Source organism: Melopsittacus undulatus, chromosome 5 (assembly GCF_012275295.1).
Source record: "Melopsittacus undulatus isolate bMelUnd1 chromosome 5, bMelUnd1.mat.Z, whole genome shotgun sequence".
Classification (NCBI taxonomy): Eukaryota; Metazoa; Chordata; class Aves; order Psittaciformes; family Psittaculidae; genus Melopsittacus; species Melopsittacus undulatus.
In genome coordinates this window covers 80,318,842-80,334,293 of record NC_047531.1, presented here as the reverse complement: position 1 = coordinate 80,334,293, position 15,452 = coordinate 80,318,842, and the positions used below count along the sequence as shown (strand labels likewise).

The following is a 15,452-nucleotide window of genomic DNA, read 5'->3' as shown; positions in this document are numbered from 1 at the left end:
TTTCTCCAGCCCTATCCCATAAATGAGAAAACCATCTGGGCCACATGTCCTCAGTCACGACCTGTGAAAACTTATAGCCATAACGCATACGCTCCGGGTGCCATTGACTGTATCACTGATGCTCACCTGAAGTGAGTGATAGCCCAGGGGCTGGACAAGCCCAACCAGTGTGTCTACAACATCCCAGATCTGAGCCCTTGGCAAGCAGAAAACATCCCCTAGAACACAGGTTGGGTTGACAGATGAGGACTCCATCCTTCACAGTCACCCATTGCCACCAGCCTTCTTTCTCAGGCTCAGATGCTTTATTGGGCAGAGCTCCAGCCCCACATCTGCACCCATGGAACTGAAATTGCATATCTGCAGGGGGAGCAGAAGCCTTCCTCCTGAGGCCAGAACTCACAGGCTTCTGCCTCTGCCACCATGGAAATCTTCACTTCCCAGCCTGATAAAGCACAAGACTTCCATCAAATTCTTCAGTACAGCCAGGGGTCAGGCTTTTGTATCTTCAGGGTCCCATAGAAGAACTAATCTCTTCCTGGACTACTGCATCAACTGCTACCTCTGGGAGCTGGGTTTTAAGGCGTGCTCCCAGTTGAACTGTCACCCAAACCGCCTACACGTGGCCCAAAAGAGAGCAGGACAGAAGCATGGGGAAGAAGGGTTCTGATTCATAAAGAAGTGGGGCTTTGAAAACTCAGAAGTCTTGATCTAAATGGGCTTCCATCAAAACCAGTCATTCATTGAAAGAGTTATCACATGGTGGGTATTCAAGAAGAAAAATAAATACCTCCGGTACAAGCTCTTTAAAACGGTGCTTTAAATCTGTAATCCTCAAGGCTAATTATTAGCACTCACACAAATTACTGTAGTCACGTATATAGTGCTGCTCATATTCCACCATCCTATTCCAATTCACACAGGAAACAGCATTTCTGCAATCTCTCTTCTACAAAGGGGAGAACTGCAAGCTGACAGTTCAGACATCTGGCTTCTGGCCATCCAGCAGGTTAGAATCTCTCCTCCCTGCACCTGCAGTAGGACCACTGGTCCAAATTTCTCTTACCCATGAATTCTGTGCTAGTTTTTGCTTCTGTCACCATATTAGCCTGACTTTTTCCCACATTAGCACTCAATTACTCTGCTTAGGATTTTTAGGGTCTTAATGCAAATGAAAACTAGAGATTTAACTTTGGACAGCACTGTTTTTTTTTTAACTTGTCACCCGTAGTCAATTACCATTTATCTCACACATTCCCATTTATTTCACACATTTATCTCTCACATTCCCAATGATACATTAAAAAAATTATCACTGACCTGATCTCCTATCTTAAAAAACCAAACAAACCATATGCTTTTTTGTTAAAAAAAAATAAGCTAAAAACCTTTATGCATGTAATCAGATATATATAACCTCCTCACATCTCTGTGAGGATCGAAAACAACTGAAGATAAATTACAGATACCAGAGCTGAATATTCTCTTGATTAAGAAATGATGGCTTAGCCTAGCAACAGACAAATGGCATCCCAAATTCCAGACCTAGCTGCTAGGGCAAGACTTATTAGCCCCTGGGAACACCAGCTGGCTGGAAAGCCAAACAAACTGGGGTACTATATCTGTGCATGTGATGAGAAGCCTAAGCCTAGACTGGAGCTAGCATAATTTATTAAATTTGCCACCCACAGGAGGTTTAATGTGAGTCTTCTGTTGTAGCCCCTAAATCCCCATCTGTGTATAAAGCATACAGATATTAACCATATGAACCAACTGACTTAAACTGATGTCTGCAGAGATGTGCAAGAGCCACCAGTTTATGGGTGGAACCTAGAGTAAATTGTAGAAACTGCAATTTTCAAAGAAGATGATAGGAATAACCTCCAATAATCCCAGTCTATCTCAAAACTTGACTAGATCTAAATGTCACAGAAACTTTCTTAGTATAAGAGAAAATTATGATACTTGCTGACAAAAAGGAAGCTAAAGAAAAATTTTCTGGCCTGGCTGCCAACAATGATTTATTTTCACTTGAGGGTTAATAATACTTAAGTGAAATTAAAGGATTAGGTCACTAAGTGAAAAGCTAGCATGTATGCGTATGAACTCAAGGTTCTTCCTGGAGACAATCAGTGGATCTAGCATTTTCCATCATTTTCTCTTTGTGTTGTTGGAAACACATGCATGTACATGCATGCCTCACTTGGTATTGTACAAAGGAGTAATCAGTCACTGACAAACAGGATTAATCTGTCAGCCTTTGGGCATGAGGCACCAGATGCAACATTCAGAAGTACCCAGCAATTCTACTTTTCCTTCTTCTAACTGCAGCAGATCTACATTTAATCCTGGAGGAAGACTGCTGGCCCTGTTACCTCCAAGGTCACATTGCCAAAACAGATGTGTAATTCATTTACATTTATCTACTTCCAACTAAAATTGAGCCACTCAGCATCTGAGGAACTTCAGTGCACTGTATGTACCTGAGAATATGAAGTATGAACTTGTCTTCCCTGACAAGTTCTTTTGTTATGTCAATACAACACCTCAAAATAAAACAGTGTTCCAGTTTATCACAGATGGGAAACATCTGTGATGAGTGTCCTGGGTTCAGCACTGGCAGTCGTTTTTCTCCTTCTTGGTAGCTGGTGCAGTGCTGTGGTTTTGACTCTCAGCCTGAGAGCCAGACTGATAACACTGATGTTTTTACTTGTTGCTCAGCAATGTTTACTCTGACCGAGGACTTTCTGAGTCTCATTCTCTGCCAGGGAGGAGGGGAAGCTGGGAGGAAGCAGAGACAGGACACCTGACCCAAACTGGCCAAAGAGGTATTCCATACCACAGGATGTCATGCCCAATATTTCAGTTTTCTGCCCTGTGTTTCAGCTAACATTGGAGAAACCTGAAGTTTGAGGATGCAAAGGTCTTTGCTATATACCTTTTATTCCCTCCTTGTTTGGAAACCACATTGGAAAATAAAATAAAGAAATACTAATCTTAATACTAACACTATTCTAGCACTCCCAATTAGTTGCACTTTGTTTATCTACCCATGCTTGATGAAGTGTCAGCTAATACAATACAATGGACCCATTGTAACTCATGGGTTTTTCACAGCATTGGTAGATACAAGTGCTCATTAAAAATGAGGCTGCTAAAGCCATCAGATTGGCCTAGCAAGTGCTGTAAAGCAATTCCCCACATCATTGTTCTAATTGCCTGCAAGCTCATTTCACTTTCACCAATTTCAGTGTATATCTGCAGGTGAGTATGACAGAGTCATCTTCACCCTCTAATAGTTTTCAATAATAAATCCAACAGGTTTTATTGTTAGAAGTCACATATAGACCTTGATACCGCATTTTCCAATTCTTCTGTTCCTAGATGGGACTCAGGATTCAGAATAAAGGCAGAAATTGTGATGTTACATTATCAGTATTTTTGATTGACCAATTAAACATGTATTAGAGGGCCCAATTTTCAGAAAGTACTCAATACTCATCCTCTAAGATTAATGCCCATTATAATGGCCTAAATGCCCCTAAGTTCAACAGCAACCTGTCAAGGGACTCTGGAACATGAGGAAACAGAATCCAGATCTTCTGAAACTGATGGCGACAGCATGAGTAAGATGGAATTTTACACAAATGTTCCCTGCATGATTTCCAGTAACATTAAGTAAGCAGAATCTTGGATTTTTAGACTTATTACTCAGTTTATTCTTCCACTTGCAGCTTCTGGCTTTTAAAGCAAAACCAACAGGCTAAATTCTGTTTGTCTTTCACCAGACTAAGAGAATGCAGACTTAGGTCCATTAAGTCCAAGTTGTTTCAAATGTGTTTCACTACAGGCTGTAAACAACAAACTATGAAAACCATATTCTATTTAGGACTAAAATGTACTTTCTGTTTGGTAAAAAAATGTCACGGAACTGTTTACATACATGTATTATCTACAGAATTATTGCTATTGTGTACAGTATCCTAAAGCACTGCTTTAATGAATTTACAAAACAGTGTTCTTTTTTGCTAATGCATTAGTACTATTTTTAAAAAATGGCCTGAGTCCTAATTCTCCATTACATTAGCACACTAACTACTCAATAGAGGGCACGATAAAAAGCATAGTATTGACCACAGTGCATCTCAGACGAGGCACTGATTGTGGAGACATCTCCACTTCCATACAGCAAGGCAAGCAATGCAGTATGTTTCACACCTACCACCTCTCTGGGAGGACATACAGAATAACTGAACCCTCATCCAGAGAGATCCATTTACCAAAATAAGGCAGCCTCATCCATAACTATAATTCCCTTCCAGGAAAACTGATAGGCAAAACCTGCCTACATATTAATGTGCATTTTCATACATTAGATGAGAGACACCAGCACATCAATAGTATAATGTGAAACCATTGCATATAGGAGTTTTACACAGAATACAAAAAAGCAGCACGTTTGTTTCAGAATTTCAAGAAACATTGTTTACTCTTTATGCATGAAACTACTCAGCTTGTTTCATCAGTTAGTGGTTGTCCTAGGTCAGGGAGTAAAGCATTTTGTCTCAAACAGAATCCTCCTCAAATCATAGATGCCCTACACAAAACCATTCTTCGCAAGGTACCTATGACCTCACTCGTATTTAGCACACAGTCATTCATTCCCTCTGTCTGCTGAATTGCAGTTTTAGGCAAACTACAGCTATTTATACTCTATTTGTATTCTGCTCTTCAGAATTAGAAATGGAAATAAATCCAACTGGAAACATAAAAGAGGATCAGCCAATCTATATCACCACAGGTTTTCTCAGTATTGCAGCAAACTCCTTGAAAAGAACACACTCTTTCTGATAAAAAGCACTGGTGATCACTGAAGCATTGACACTGATAATTATTAATGTGCACTTCAGCTATACGAGCATAAAGCAATCCAATTTTTGCAACGCCTGTAGCTGTCCTGTGATACTTTAGCAACCCTGATCAGCAGTAAACAGGTGTTTTACTGGATGATTAACCTGGGTTTACGATTCCTTTGCATCCACAGAACACTGCAAAGCAGCCAGCATACTGCCAGATCTGTTCTGCTGCATGTCCCAGGGCAGCAGGGTTGGAACTACATGGTCCTTACCAACCCTAACTATTCTATGATCCTATGTACAGTCAGTGTGTCTTCTGAGCATGATTCTCATCTCACCAACTTCATGCTTGTCTCATTTTGTTGCTTTAGACGAATTTATTCTGCACACAGTGAATGCAGTGAAGAGCTAATTCAGCACCACTGTCTTATGTCCTCTAAGGTGATCTAATGTCATTACACATCTAGGACTTGCAGTCTTATAAATGATGATGGCCTTCATATTATGCACTATAAAGAGCAGGTGTGCAACAGCATATGAAATCAGCTTGGATTTTTTTTTATTATAGATCGATTCTGGCATTTAGTGACAAAAATCCATCCTCAGTTGTTTCTCCAGCGTTGCTCGCTTTATACTTTCCTATCTCAGCCACTGCCTCACTCATCTAAACCTCTCCTACACATTCAGCCCCATGATATGCTTCCTTCCTGGTGTTCCTTCACTCCCCTCAGAGCACCTTTCCTAAGCTTATAGCCCAGCCTGGCTGAGATGTCATAATGATGGACCGTTTCCTCTAACATGCAGATGTCTTGCCTGCATGCATACACAGCAAAGCACTTCTCTTGCTTCTGCTTTTACAATACATTAAAGAATTAACACATGACACAAATGGTTTATTTCTTTTGTATGACTCTGTAAAAGACTGGTATACATAACTATAATCATTTTAGCTCTGGTGCCCTACCTGCCTAGATTCTCCAAGGTGGTATAAAAACTCTAAACAGGGTCAAAATGATGAGATACTGGCTGATTCATAGAATCATAGAATAGTTAGGATTGGAAAGGACCTTAAGACCATCTAGTTCCAACCCCCTTGCCATGGGCAGGGATACCTCACACTAAACCATGTCACTCAAGGCTCTGTCCAACCTGGCTTTGAACAGCACCAGGGATGGAGCATTCACAACTTCCTTGGGAACCCATTCCAGTGCCTCACCACCCTCACAGTAAAGAACTTCTTCCTTATATCCAATCTAAACTTCCCCTGTTTAAGTTTGAACTCGTTACCCCTTGTCCTATCACTGTAGTCCCTAACGAAGAGTCCCTCCCCAGCATCCTTTACAGGCCCCCTTCAGATACTGGAAGGCTGCTATGAGGTCTCCAAGCAGCCTTCTTATGTTATTCATGTTATCAATTCTCCATTCTTTGCTCCCTCACACTGCAGGGAAAACCACATTCCTACATACTAGCATTATTACATGCTCAGCTTTAATACCTAGATGCTTAATTCACTTTCAGAGCCATAATTTGCTTGTTCCCCTACAAAAATATAGATGACACTTTTTGTCCAAGAGAATTTCTTTTCATAATATATTCCAGTAGAGAAGAAATACATCCACATGCTTGCAGTGGAAAATGCAGACAAAAAGATTATATAACTTCTCCAAGGTCATGGAATCTTCAGCCAAAAAGTCATACCACATACCCAGTAGTACACCAAACCTTGCATCACTTCTGAAGCAGCACTGATGGGACAATATAGGGGGTAGTTCCACAGGGTATATGAATCCCTACGGTGCCCACCAGGAGCAAAAACTCTTTTGACTGCATAGTAAGAATGAAAAATTATGTGTGCTTAATCTAATTCAGTCCAATGTTCGAGCACCAAGCTGTGTGGTTCCATTGATACGCTGGAGGGAAGGAATGCCATCCAGAGGGACCTTGACACACTTGTGAGGTGGGCTGATGCCAACCTCATGAAGTTTAAACATGCCAAGTGCAAGGTCCTATGCCTGGGTCAGAGCAATCCCAGGCACAGCTACAGGTTGGGCAAAAAGGAAATTCAGAGCAGCCCACGGAGAAGGACTTGGGGTGTTGGTCAATGAGAAAATGAACATGAGCCAGCTGCAGTGTGTGCTTACACCCACGAAGCCAACCGTATTCTGGGCTGCATCAAAAGGAGTGTGACCAGCAGGTCAAGGGGGGTGATCCTGCCCCTTTACTCTGCTCTTGTGAGAACTCACTTGGAGTATTGTGTGCAGTTCTGGTGTCCTCAACATAAAAAGGACATGGAACTGTTAGAACAAGTCCAGAGGAGGCCACGAGGATGATCAGGGGACTGGAGCACCTCCCATATGAAGACAGGCTGAGAAAGTTGGGGCTGTTCAGCCTGGACAAGAGAAGGCTGCGTGGAGACCTCATAGCAGCCTTCCAGTGTCTGAAGGGGGGCTATAGGGATGCTGGGGAGGGACTATTCATTAGGGACTGTAGTGACAGGACAAGGGGTAACAGGTTGAAACTTAAACAGCAGAGGTTTAGACTGGACATAAGGAAGAAATTCTTTACTGTTATGGTGGTGAGGTGCTGGAATGGGTTGCCCAGGGAGGTTGTGAATGCTCCATCCCTGGTGCTGTTCAAAGCCAGGTTGGACAGAGCCTTGAGTGACATGGTTTAGTGTGAGGTGTCCCTAACCCATGGCAGGGGGGTTGGAACTAGATGATCTTAAGGTTCTTTCCAACCCTAACTATTCCATGAGTCTATGATTCTATGATTCTATGATTTTGCATCCTTTCATTAGTACCTTTGCTATGATTGGCTGTTGGGTTTGGCTGACTTACATAATTTTCTAATCTTTAGTCTTTGAGGTCATTATCATCTAATGCAGTCAACAGTAATTTCACATGTCCAGAATAGCTTTTTACACTGAGTAAAATCTTTTCTTTTTTTCCCTGAACCAGCTTTCAAAAAGTGTGAGTTCTGCACTACACAGCAGGGAAGCAATTACACTACATTTGCAAAAAGACTGAGCAAAACCTGTTAGGTAGCTGGAGAACTTTTCCTCTTTGGACCCATCTGTTCTGTCTCTAGTAACATCTCTTCACTGGTTTGATAAAAAGCTCAACAGAAACACAGCTAGCTAGGTAACAAAAACGAGTTTTCCTCCACAATAATACTTTTCTTCTCCACCTTTGTTTCCTGTTTGCGGCAGTAAGAACCTATTCAGTTCTACTCCCACTGAAATCAAATCAAATGCATCAGTGGCAAACTTGACATTGTCTTCAATTACTTATTATTTGATGCTTTTACTTCTCATTTATTTGCCTAGCAGTATTTAAGACTGAGTCAATACCAGAAGGAATTTTGAGCTATGCAAACAGAAGATAAACAAAAGATAGACCCGTTTCAAAAGGATTTTTAAAGTACAGAAACCCAGAGGCCTTAACACAAGGAAACACTTGTCTACAGCTATTACTTCAGCACTTGAGTGGTACTCAACAGAGTGAGTTTAAGCTGCAGAGTATAAACTCTTCTAATTGGTGAAAGGAACATGACTTCAGTCACCAAGAGCATGAAACCAGATTCAAATATGAACCCAATACATCCATTCCTAAAAGGACAGCTCACAAAACATCTCCATTGCTCAATGCAGTTTGCTGTTCCCTTTCTGTTTGCATAAGAAGTCCATTCTTTCTGGCCAGCTAGTATGAGAACTAATACACATTCATATCACATTAAAACAGAATGACGTCTGACCTTTAAAATTTTAATAGATAAACCAAGTAACTGTGATGTTATTGTAAAAGTTAAATTCTATATTTTGATTTTAAAGACATTAACTTGTTCATCCACATTCATGAAAGTAACAGAGGTTTCCTATCATTCCATGTCACAGGGAGGAGCTCAGGAGTGTGTATATTTCCTAAAAAAACAGAGGTCAAAGGAAAAGAATCCTAAATGTATTTTGTGTACAAATCTATTGATTTTTAAGCCAACCTCACAATATCCATGGCAGGGGGGTTGAAACTAGATGATCTTAAGGTCCTTTCCCACTCTAACTATTCTATGATTCTATTGATTCTATGATTCTACAATCTAGCTCTTTTGCAACTGCAAAACTTATTACAAAATAATATCAGCAAAACTCTTGGGAGGACTTCCATGTGAGAACTCTGGAAATTAAGGCAAGTCAACTAAGCTAACACTCAAACATCCACGTGAATGCTCGTGCTCACTAAGGAGCTTCAGCTACAATGCTATATGGTTATATCAGACTTGCCAGTACCAGGGTAAACCTCTGCAGTCCATCGCAGCTGCCTCATGTCACTATATCTGACAGCTCCACAGCTCTGAAACTCCCACAGCCTGGGCACATTTTGGGCAACCTTTCAATCTGATTCTCCTCCCATTTGTGATTGTGCAAATCAGGACAGACTAAGCAGTGTTGGATCTATGTATATCCGGGTAGGCCAGAAGAATTGGATTCTTTGTGTGGCTTATCGGTGTGTCACATCATGCAGAGGTCACTAGTAGATGTTAGCTAGCTAGGCAGCAAGCCAGGGCACTAAATAAGTACATCTTACCAAGGCATAACTGAGGTATGCCTACAGGTAGGTAACAGAGGATACAGGCACAGTGATTCCCTGACATACTATTTAATCCATGTAGGTCTGTGCAGACCTGTCAGCTACTCAGTGATTGCTATGGCAGGTAACTGCAGGTATATTAACTGATGGGTTAGATGTCCTCAGGCTGCAGGACACCCCTGCAAGCATAGGTCTTGTGTAGCCATGTAATCTTAGTCAAGCAGTATTACTCTTTATATTGAATAATAAGAAAATTATTGTGCAGTACAACAATACCTAAAGAACCACAAAACAATCTTACTGCTAGACATAACCTCAATGCCAAGAGCTTTTTAGAATCTGCAGAAAATATGCAGGGCAGGATTGCACAAGACAAACAAAGCAAGATCTCGCTCAGGGCATAGTAATTTGGTACATTTCCCTTATAGTATGTTTCTTAAATCAAGACATTTTACCTACATTTTTATAACGTGGTCCCACAGACAGCTAAGACTGATTGGAAAGTGAAGGAGACAGAACAATAGGCCAGAAATACAAAATCTTTAAGCCAATTTCTCAGCCCAAAGAAAGCTAAAAGTGTCTACATCCCAGTGGTTCAAGACTCCCTTTGCCTGAAGCACAATAACATTTGAGTGCTGAGTTTGATTAAAGAAACTTCTATATGTTGATGAGCGAAAGTCTATTATTTTAGTGGAGAATTAAACAAACAAGAAAAGTGGGGTTTACACTGTACTTTTTAGATCTGGCTCACAACCCAGCAGCTGTAAGTCACTGGTGTAATGGTCAATGGATCAAACCATTTCCCCATAATAGAAGAAGACCCTCGGGCACACAGTGTCCCCATCGTGGAAAGATTAACAGGGATGAACAGAGCTCCTCCTATCAGCCAGGGAATGGACAGGGGCATACCAGTATCCCAGCAAAAGGAAGTGCTTGATTCAGGAGTGCTGGAAATGGAAGAGGATAAAAGCGTGGTATGCATGCAGAACAGGAGACGGAAAACCCACAATGCGTGCAATGCAGTTTACCAAGAGATGAAATGAGAAGCATGACCTTCTTCTACACATAAAGAATCTTTCAAACAAATAAACCAATGGGCAACTCAATTCAACTTTCTCTGGTTCGTTTCATATAACACTGGAGGTAAGTGTTAAAGAATGTGAAAGAAGATAACTCAATGAATGTACGCACAGGCAAGCTGTCCTTGACCAGATCTGTAAATTCACTGTTGGCATTTCATTAAGCCAAAGGCCTAGAATCAGCCATCATATTCCCTACAACTTAATGGGTAGTTATAAAAATCCAGTGCTGCAAGGAAAATTCAAAATACTACCAATAAATTAAAAACAAAAACAAAACAAACGCACCTCCAGGTAAAGTCCATATCCACTACTTGCTCTTCTGATCTGTTGCCTGGCACTAAATGGGAGAGTTCTCATGAACTGGCTGAACTTGAGGCTGGTATTTACCCAACAACTGACATTTTCCCACACTCCAGAAAATTATTTGGCAAAATAATGTGGGATAGACAGCTTCATTTCTAATGTAAATAGCTCACTTTTTCAAATTACCAGTTTTACAAAAGGCGTTAAGTTGTGGGCTTTGACCCAAGAATGCAAAATGCACAATCATTCAGATAGAAGATGGCATTAAGAGAGCTACTGTACACCACTTACGAGTAAAGCAAATGGACAGATCACGTACAGTCAGGGGTTAGCATCATAAGACATAGCAAAATACCAAGCGAACCTGGACTCAATACCATAATTTAGGGACTGACTTAATTCTACTGAAATAATTGACCTTAACAGACAGCTAATCTTGTCATGGTGACTGAGGGAATACCATGAAAGAATCTGCTTATGCATTAATTCTGTATTTCAAGTTCGTAGAGGAGAATTTTAATTTTCAAGCAAGGTACAAAAAGCCCACTGTATGAGAAGGTTCAAGAAAAGCTATGAGAGAGATGCATCTGTATCTTATCTGTGAAGCAATCTGTTCTGTAAACTCCAATTATTTAATACTATTAAGAATGGTATTCCATTTTAAACTTGTAGCTACTGTAAATCTCAGCACGTCCCATTCAGCCTACCCATTCTATACGAAAAACTTACATGAAAGATGAAACCTGTGGCTGCATTTTTTCAAGAGTGGTAGCACACCTGACTTTAAATTATGCATCATCATAAAAAGGACTTCTGTAATTACAGCTCTAGCATATGCATAAGCATGTAAGCTCTTTCACATGTTTAAATGACTAAAGGAGTCTCTGGATTTTAGGCAGAAGCTTCTTCTAGTCCAGCAGCTCCCAAAAGCTGTTACCATTGACTGGACACAGGTGTTAAGAATAATTAAAGATATAAGGAGTATCATGATTTAGCCATCCATCAGTGGAAATCACATTAAAGCACAGTCATTTTCCATTAGGCTTATTACATTATTTCCAGTAAGGCCACTGTACATTGAATTTCCTACCATTATTGGACCAGCTTTTTCCTGGGTCACTCCTAATATCTCTATTTCCAAGCACTATCTCCACTTCATATGTTTAGAGCTCTTTTGTCCTGTCTTGTAGAGTTTAAACATCTTCAAAATGGCATACATACTACTGCATCGATCCGTAGGAGTACTAAAGCAGTCCTGACTCTGTACGCCACTTGTGTATTTTCATTGCCAGATAAACCAACATATATGGTCAATAGCTACTGATGAAGCCTTCTTCTATTAGACTGTACCACAGGCCTCAGTAAGAGCTAGAAGCTCTGGCCTCTCACACATCTAGCAGACCAACTTGTGTGTTTTCCACAATCTGTGCACATGAAGAGCTGATGAAACACTGAACAAAACTGATTTCCTTAAGAACAAGAGTTCTTCATTTAACCTATCTGACATTGGTGCATTTTTCTTTTCCTAAAATTCTATTGTCAAAAATATTCCTGAAATTTTGTTCAAATGTATTTAATGGAATATAGATAACAACCATTTTTACCTTCACAGACTATAAAAACCTTAAAGTATTTCACTACAAAAAAAACTATACTTTGTGCATTAAATCTATTTCATAAACCTACTTTTTTGATTACAGCAACATTATGAAAATTCTAATTAGCTCCAGTGAACAGAAAAATCTTTGTCAATGCTACTGACAGGAAGATAAAGTTGTAGTTAAGGTAATGCAGAAGAGCTCAGGGTTCTGTATTTACATTTCGGCTTTGCTGTAGATTTCCTGCATGACCTTGGCAAATCAATGGGAACATGTTAGGGCAGCCTAATTTCTACTAACATGCCTGTCCCTAGCCAGCAGACCCTTTGATAACTGATTCAGAAGCCCTAAATAAGGCACTGAGTTGTAAGCCACATAGGGTCAGTTCACAAAACAAGTTCCAAGGGTCTCAGTAGACTTCAGGCTATCTAAAGGTCAAGCTTGCAGACATTATTGTCTAGAGCCTATTGCCACAACAAGGATTCCTTGAGACTTAAGTATTCTCTTTCCTGGAAAGTAAAACATGGTCCCTATTTTGATCCCATGACTGTTCCCCCAGCTCCTCCACACAGCACTAACTTCAGTTCTGGGGCCCCAGTTGTCAAGTCTTCCTTGTTCCACAGTAACTGTCAGTAAATCCTCTTGTAGTAAGCATTGCCACTAACTTTGTAAATGTTCTCCCTTAGCTGGGGCCCCAGGAGAGCTAATATGATGTTGCTATATTCACAAAATATTAGCAAATTAAATATGATTATGCAATCTGGCTTTCCACAGCCAACTGTACAGCCATCAAAACTAAGCTGTTGCCCACTGATGTATTAGCTCCATTGTGCCCGGCTGCTGGAAAGAGAGGTTAGCTGAGGATGTTTAACGATCTGCCAGTATGGAGCTGGAGTGCAATACTAACATAACACTGTAAACCCAGACTCACAGACTAAAATCTTAAATCTGAAAGAATTAAATAGTGTTCTTGCTGCATGCTGTAGAGCATTAGGAAGACAGTTTAAAAGAACAATAGAGATGTAGATGCCTGCTGCTAATCCTAGCATTTTGGGGGTCATCCGTCTACATACTATCCCTTATCTAATGTATGCATCTAACAAGCTCTAGACAGTCTTTAAAAGCATCATTAGTAATGAAATATCAGAGATTTGCAGACAAATATATGAAATTGCTTGAGAAATGAACACATAATAGTGCATTGTAGAAAATATTAAACAGCACATCAAAAAATTGAAAAGCATTAGCCATTCATATAACAATGAGGTAAGCCAGAAGCCTACGATACTGAAACATCATTTCAAGGGTATTGACAGAGCTAACGTCTGTTATCACCAGTGAACTTTGAATTTTCTAGGAAGAAATCATCTTATTGTCAGGTAAAAAGTCACTTGATAAGGAAGAGTCTATCTATTTTTATCAGGTGGGTTACAAAGCTACCATATTGTCTGCCTCTGCAGGCAGCACTATGACCATGTTAATTCTCTTTCAACATTTCTGCCTGGAAACTGAGAGGATAAGAAACGAAGAAATATGGTACTAAAAGCGGATACCGAAGAGTATAAAACAGCCAAAGGACGTGCTCACTGAAAAAACGCACACTTATGTTGCAAGCAGGAGATATTTCTGGTAATTCAGACAGCATAGCAAGAACGTACTTTGAGCACATGTTCTCCCACAACGATTTGGGCGGCCGCCTCGGGAGCGCAATACGGAAGGCTGGGGCACGGACAGTAAACTTGTATACCACATCAGAAGTCTGTATGTGGAAATACACATTTCTGCTACAATACATATACACTGAGCGAGTTTTCCCTTGCCTGGAGCATCATCTTTACCCCCGAGTGCTACAGCTGGTGGACACCGGCACTGAGGACCACTGGCGGCAGCACGCAGCGCTGGCGGCGTACCTAAACCCGGCGGGTACCCCCAAGTGCTGGGACCCCCCACCGGCGCATAGGGCGGGGGGCGGGCGGAGGGGGCCCGACTCTGAGGGGCTTCGGGGGCCGCCGGCCTGGCCTCAGATGCAAGTGGCGGTGGGGTGCAGGCCTCGTCCCGGCCCTCCCGCAGGGACCCGCCGCCGCTGCACACCGCTGGCCGGGAGGGGACAGCCACAGCGGGCCCGGGAGGCTCCTCCCTGCGAGCGTGGGACGCGGAGAGGACAAACCAGCCCCTGGGAGCCGCAGCCCAGCGGGGATGGGAGGGAGCCCGCCTACCTGATTTGGGGTAGGTGACAATCCAGACGTCGCTGTCCCTCACCGGGAAATTGGCGATCTCCTCCATCTTCCCCCGGCAGAAGGGTGGCAGCCGCACCCCATTGTACTCAAAGTACTTGCTCTCGAACTCGCCGGGCGTGCTGGGGGTCTCGGCCTCGCTCTCCGCCATCCTTTTTCCTGCTGGCCACGGAGGGGAGGGGAGGGGAGGGGGTGTACCTGAGCTGTGGGGCGGGGGGTGGCTGCGGTGCGAGCTCGGCGCGGCAGCCCCAGCCCCCGGCACGCCCCCACGCACGCACCGGCAGGGGGCGCGGGGCCGGCGGCGCATGGGCCCCGCGCACGGTGATGTCATGCTCGGCCCTAACGGCAGCAGCGTCTGAGGGGCTGTGCCCCCCCCAACCCTGCCAGGCCCTCGGCTCCTCTCCTCTCCGGCCGAGCCGCCTCACAAACATGGTTCCGCGGCCGGGTGGGCAGAGGCAGAGGGAGCTGGGGGGACCTGCTGTCACCTCTGCTGAGCCGTGGTGAGGCAGTGCCAGGGCCCGCCCGCACAAGAGGGCAGATAGCGGGCTGGGCGGTGAGCAGCTGTGGTCAGGTGCACTGGGTAGTCACAGAGTCATAGAATCGATTAGGTTGGAAAAGATCTGTAAGATCATTAAGTCCAACCATTACCCCAGGACTTCCAAGGCCACCACTAAACCATGTCACTGATGGCCTCATCTACATGGTTTGTGAACAGTTCCAGGGGCTGTGACTCCACCACTACCCTGGCAGCCTGTCCCAATGTCTGAGCACCTTTTCTGTGAAGAAATGTTTCCCA

General features: G+C 42.6%; 1 protein-coding gene across 2 annotated transcripts in view; it reads right to left on the bottom strand.

The window, feature by feature from the left end:
• The window catches only part of SULT4A1 (sulfotransferase family 4A member 1), a 29,888-nt gene extending 15,063 nt beyond the window's left edge, over positions 1–14,825 (bottom strand). For both annotated transcript variants that reach the window (XR_004549652.1, XM_034063287.1), the window contains exon 1: positions 14,639–14,825. Coding sequence is in view for 1 of the 2 variants with exons in the window: in XM_034063287.1 (XP_033919178.1) it covers positions 14,639–14,807 (169 nt within the window). In the remaining variant the exon portion in view is untranslated. The remainder of the gene's footprint in view (positions 1–14,638) is intronic.
• Positions 14,826–15,452: the final 627 nt, after the last annotated feature.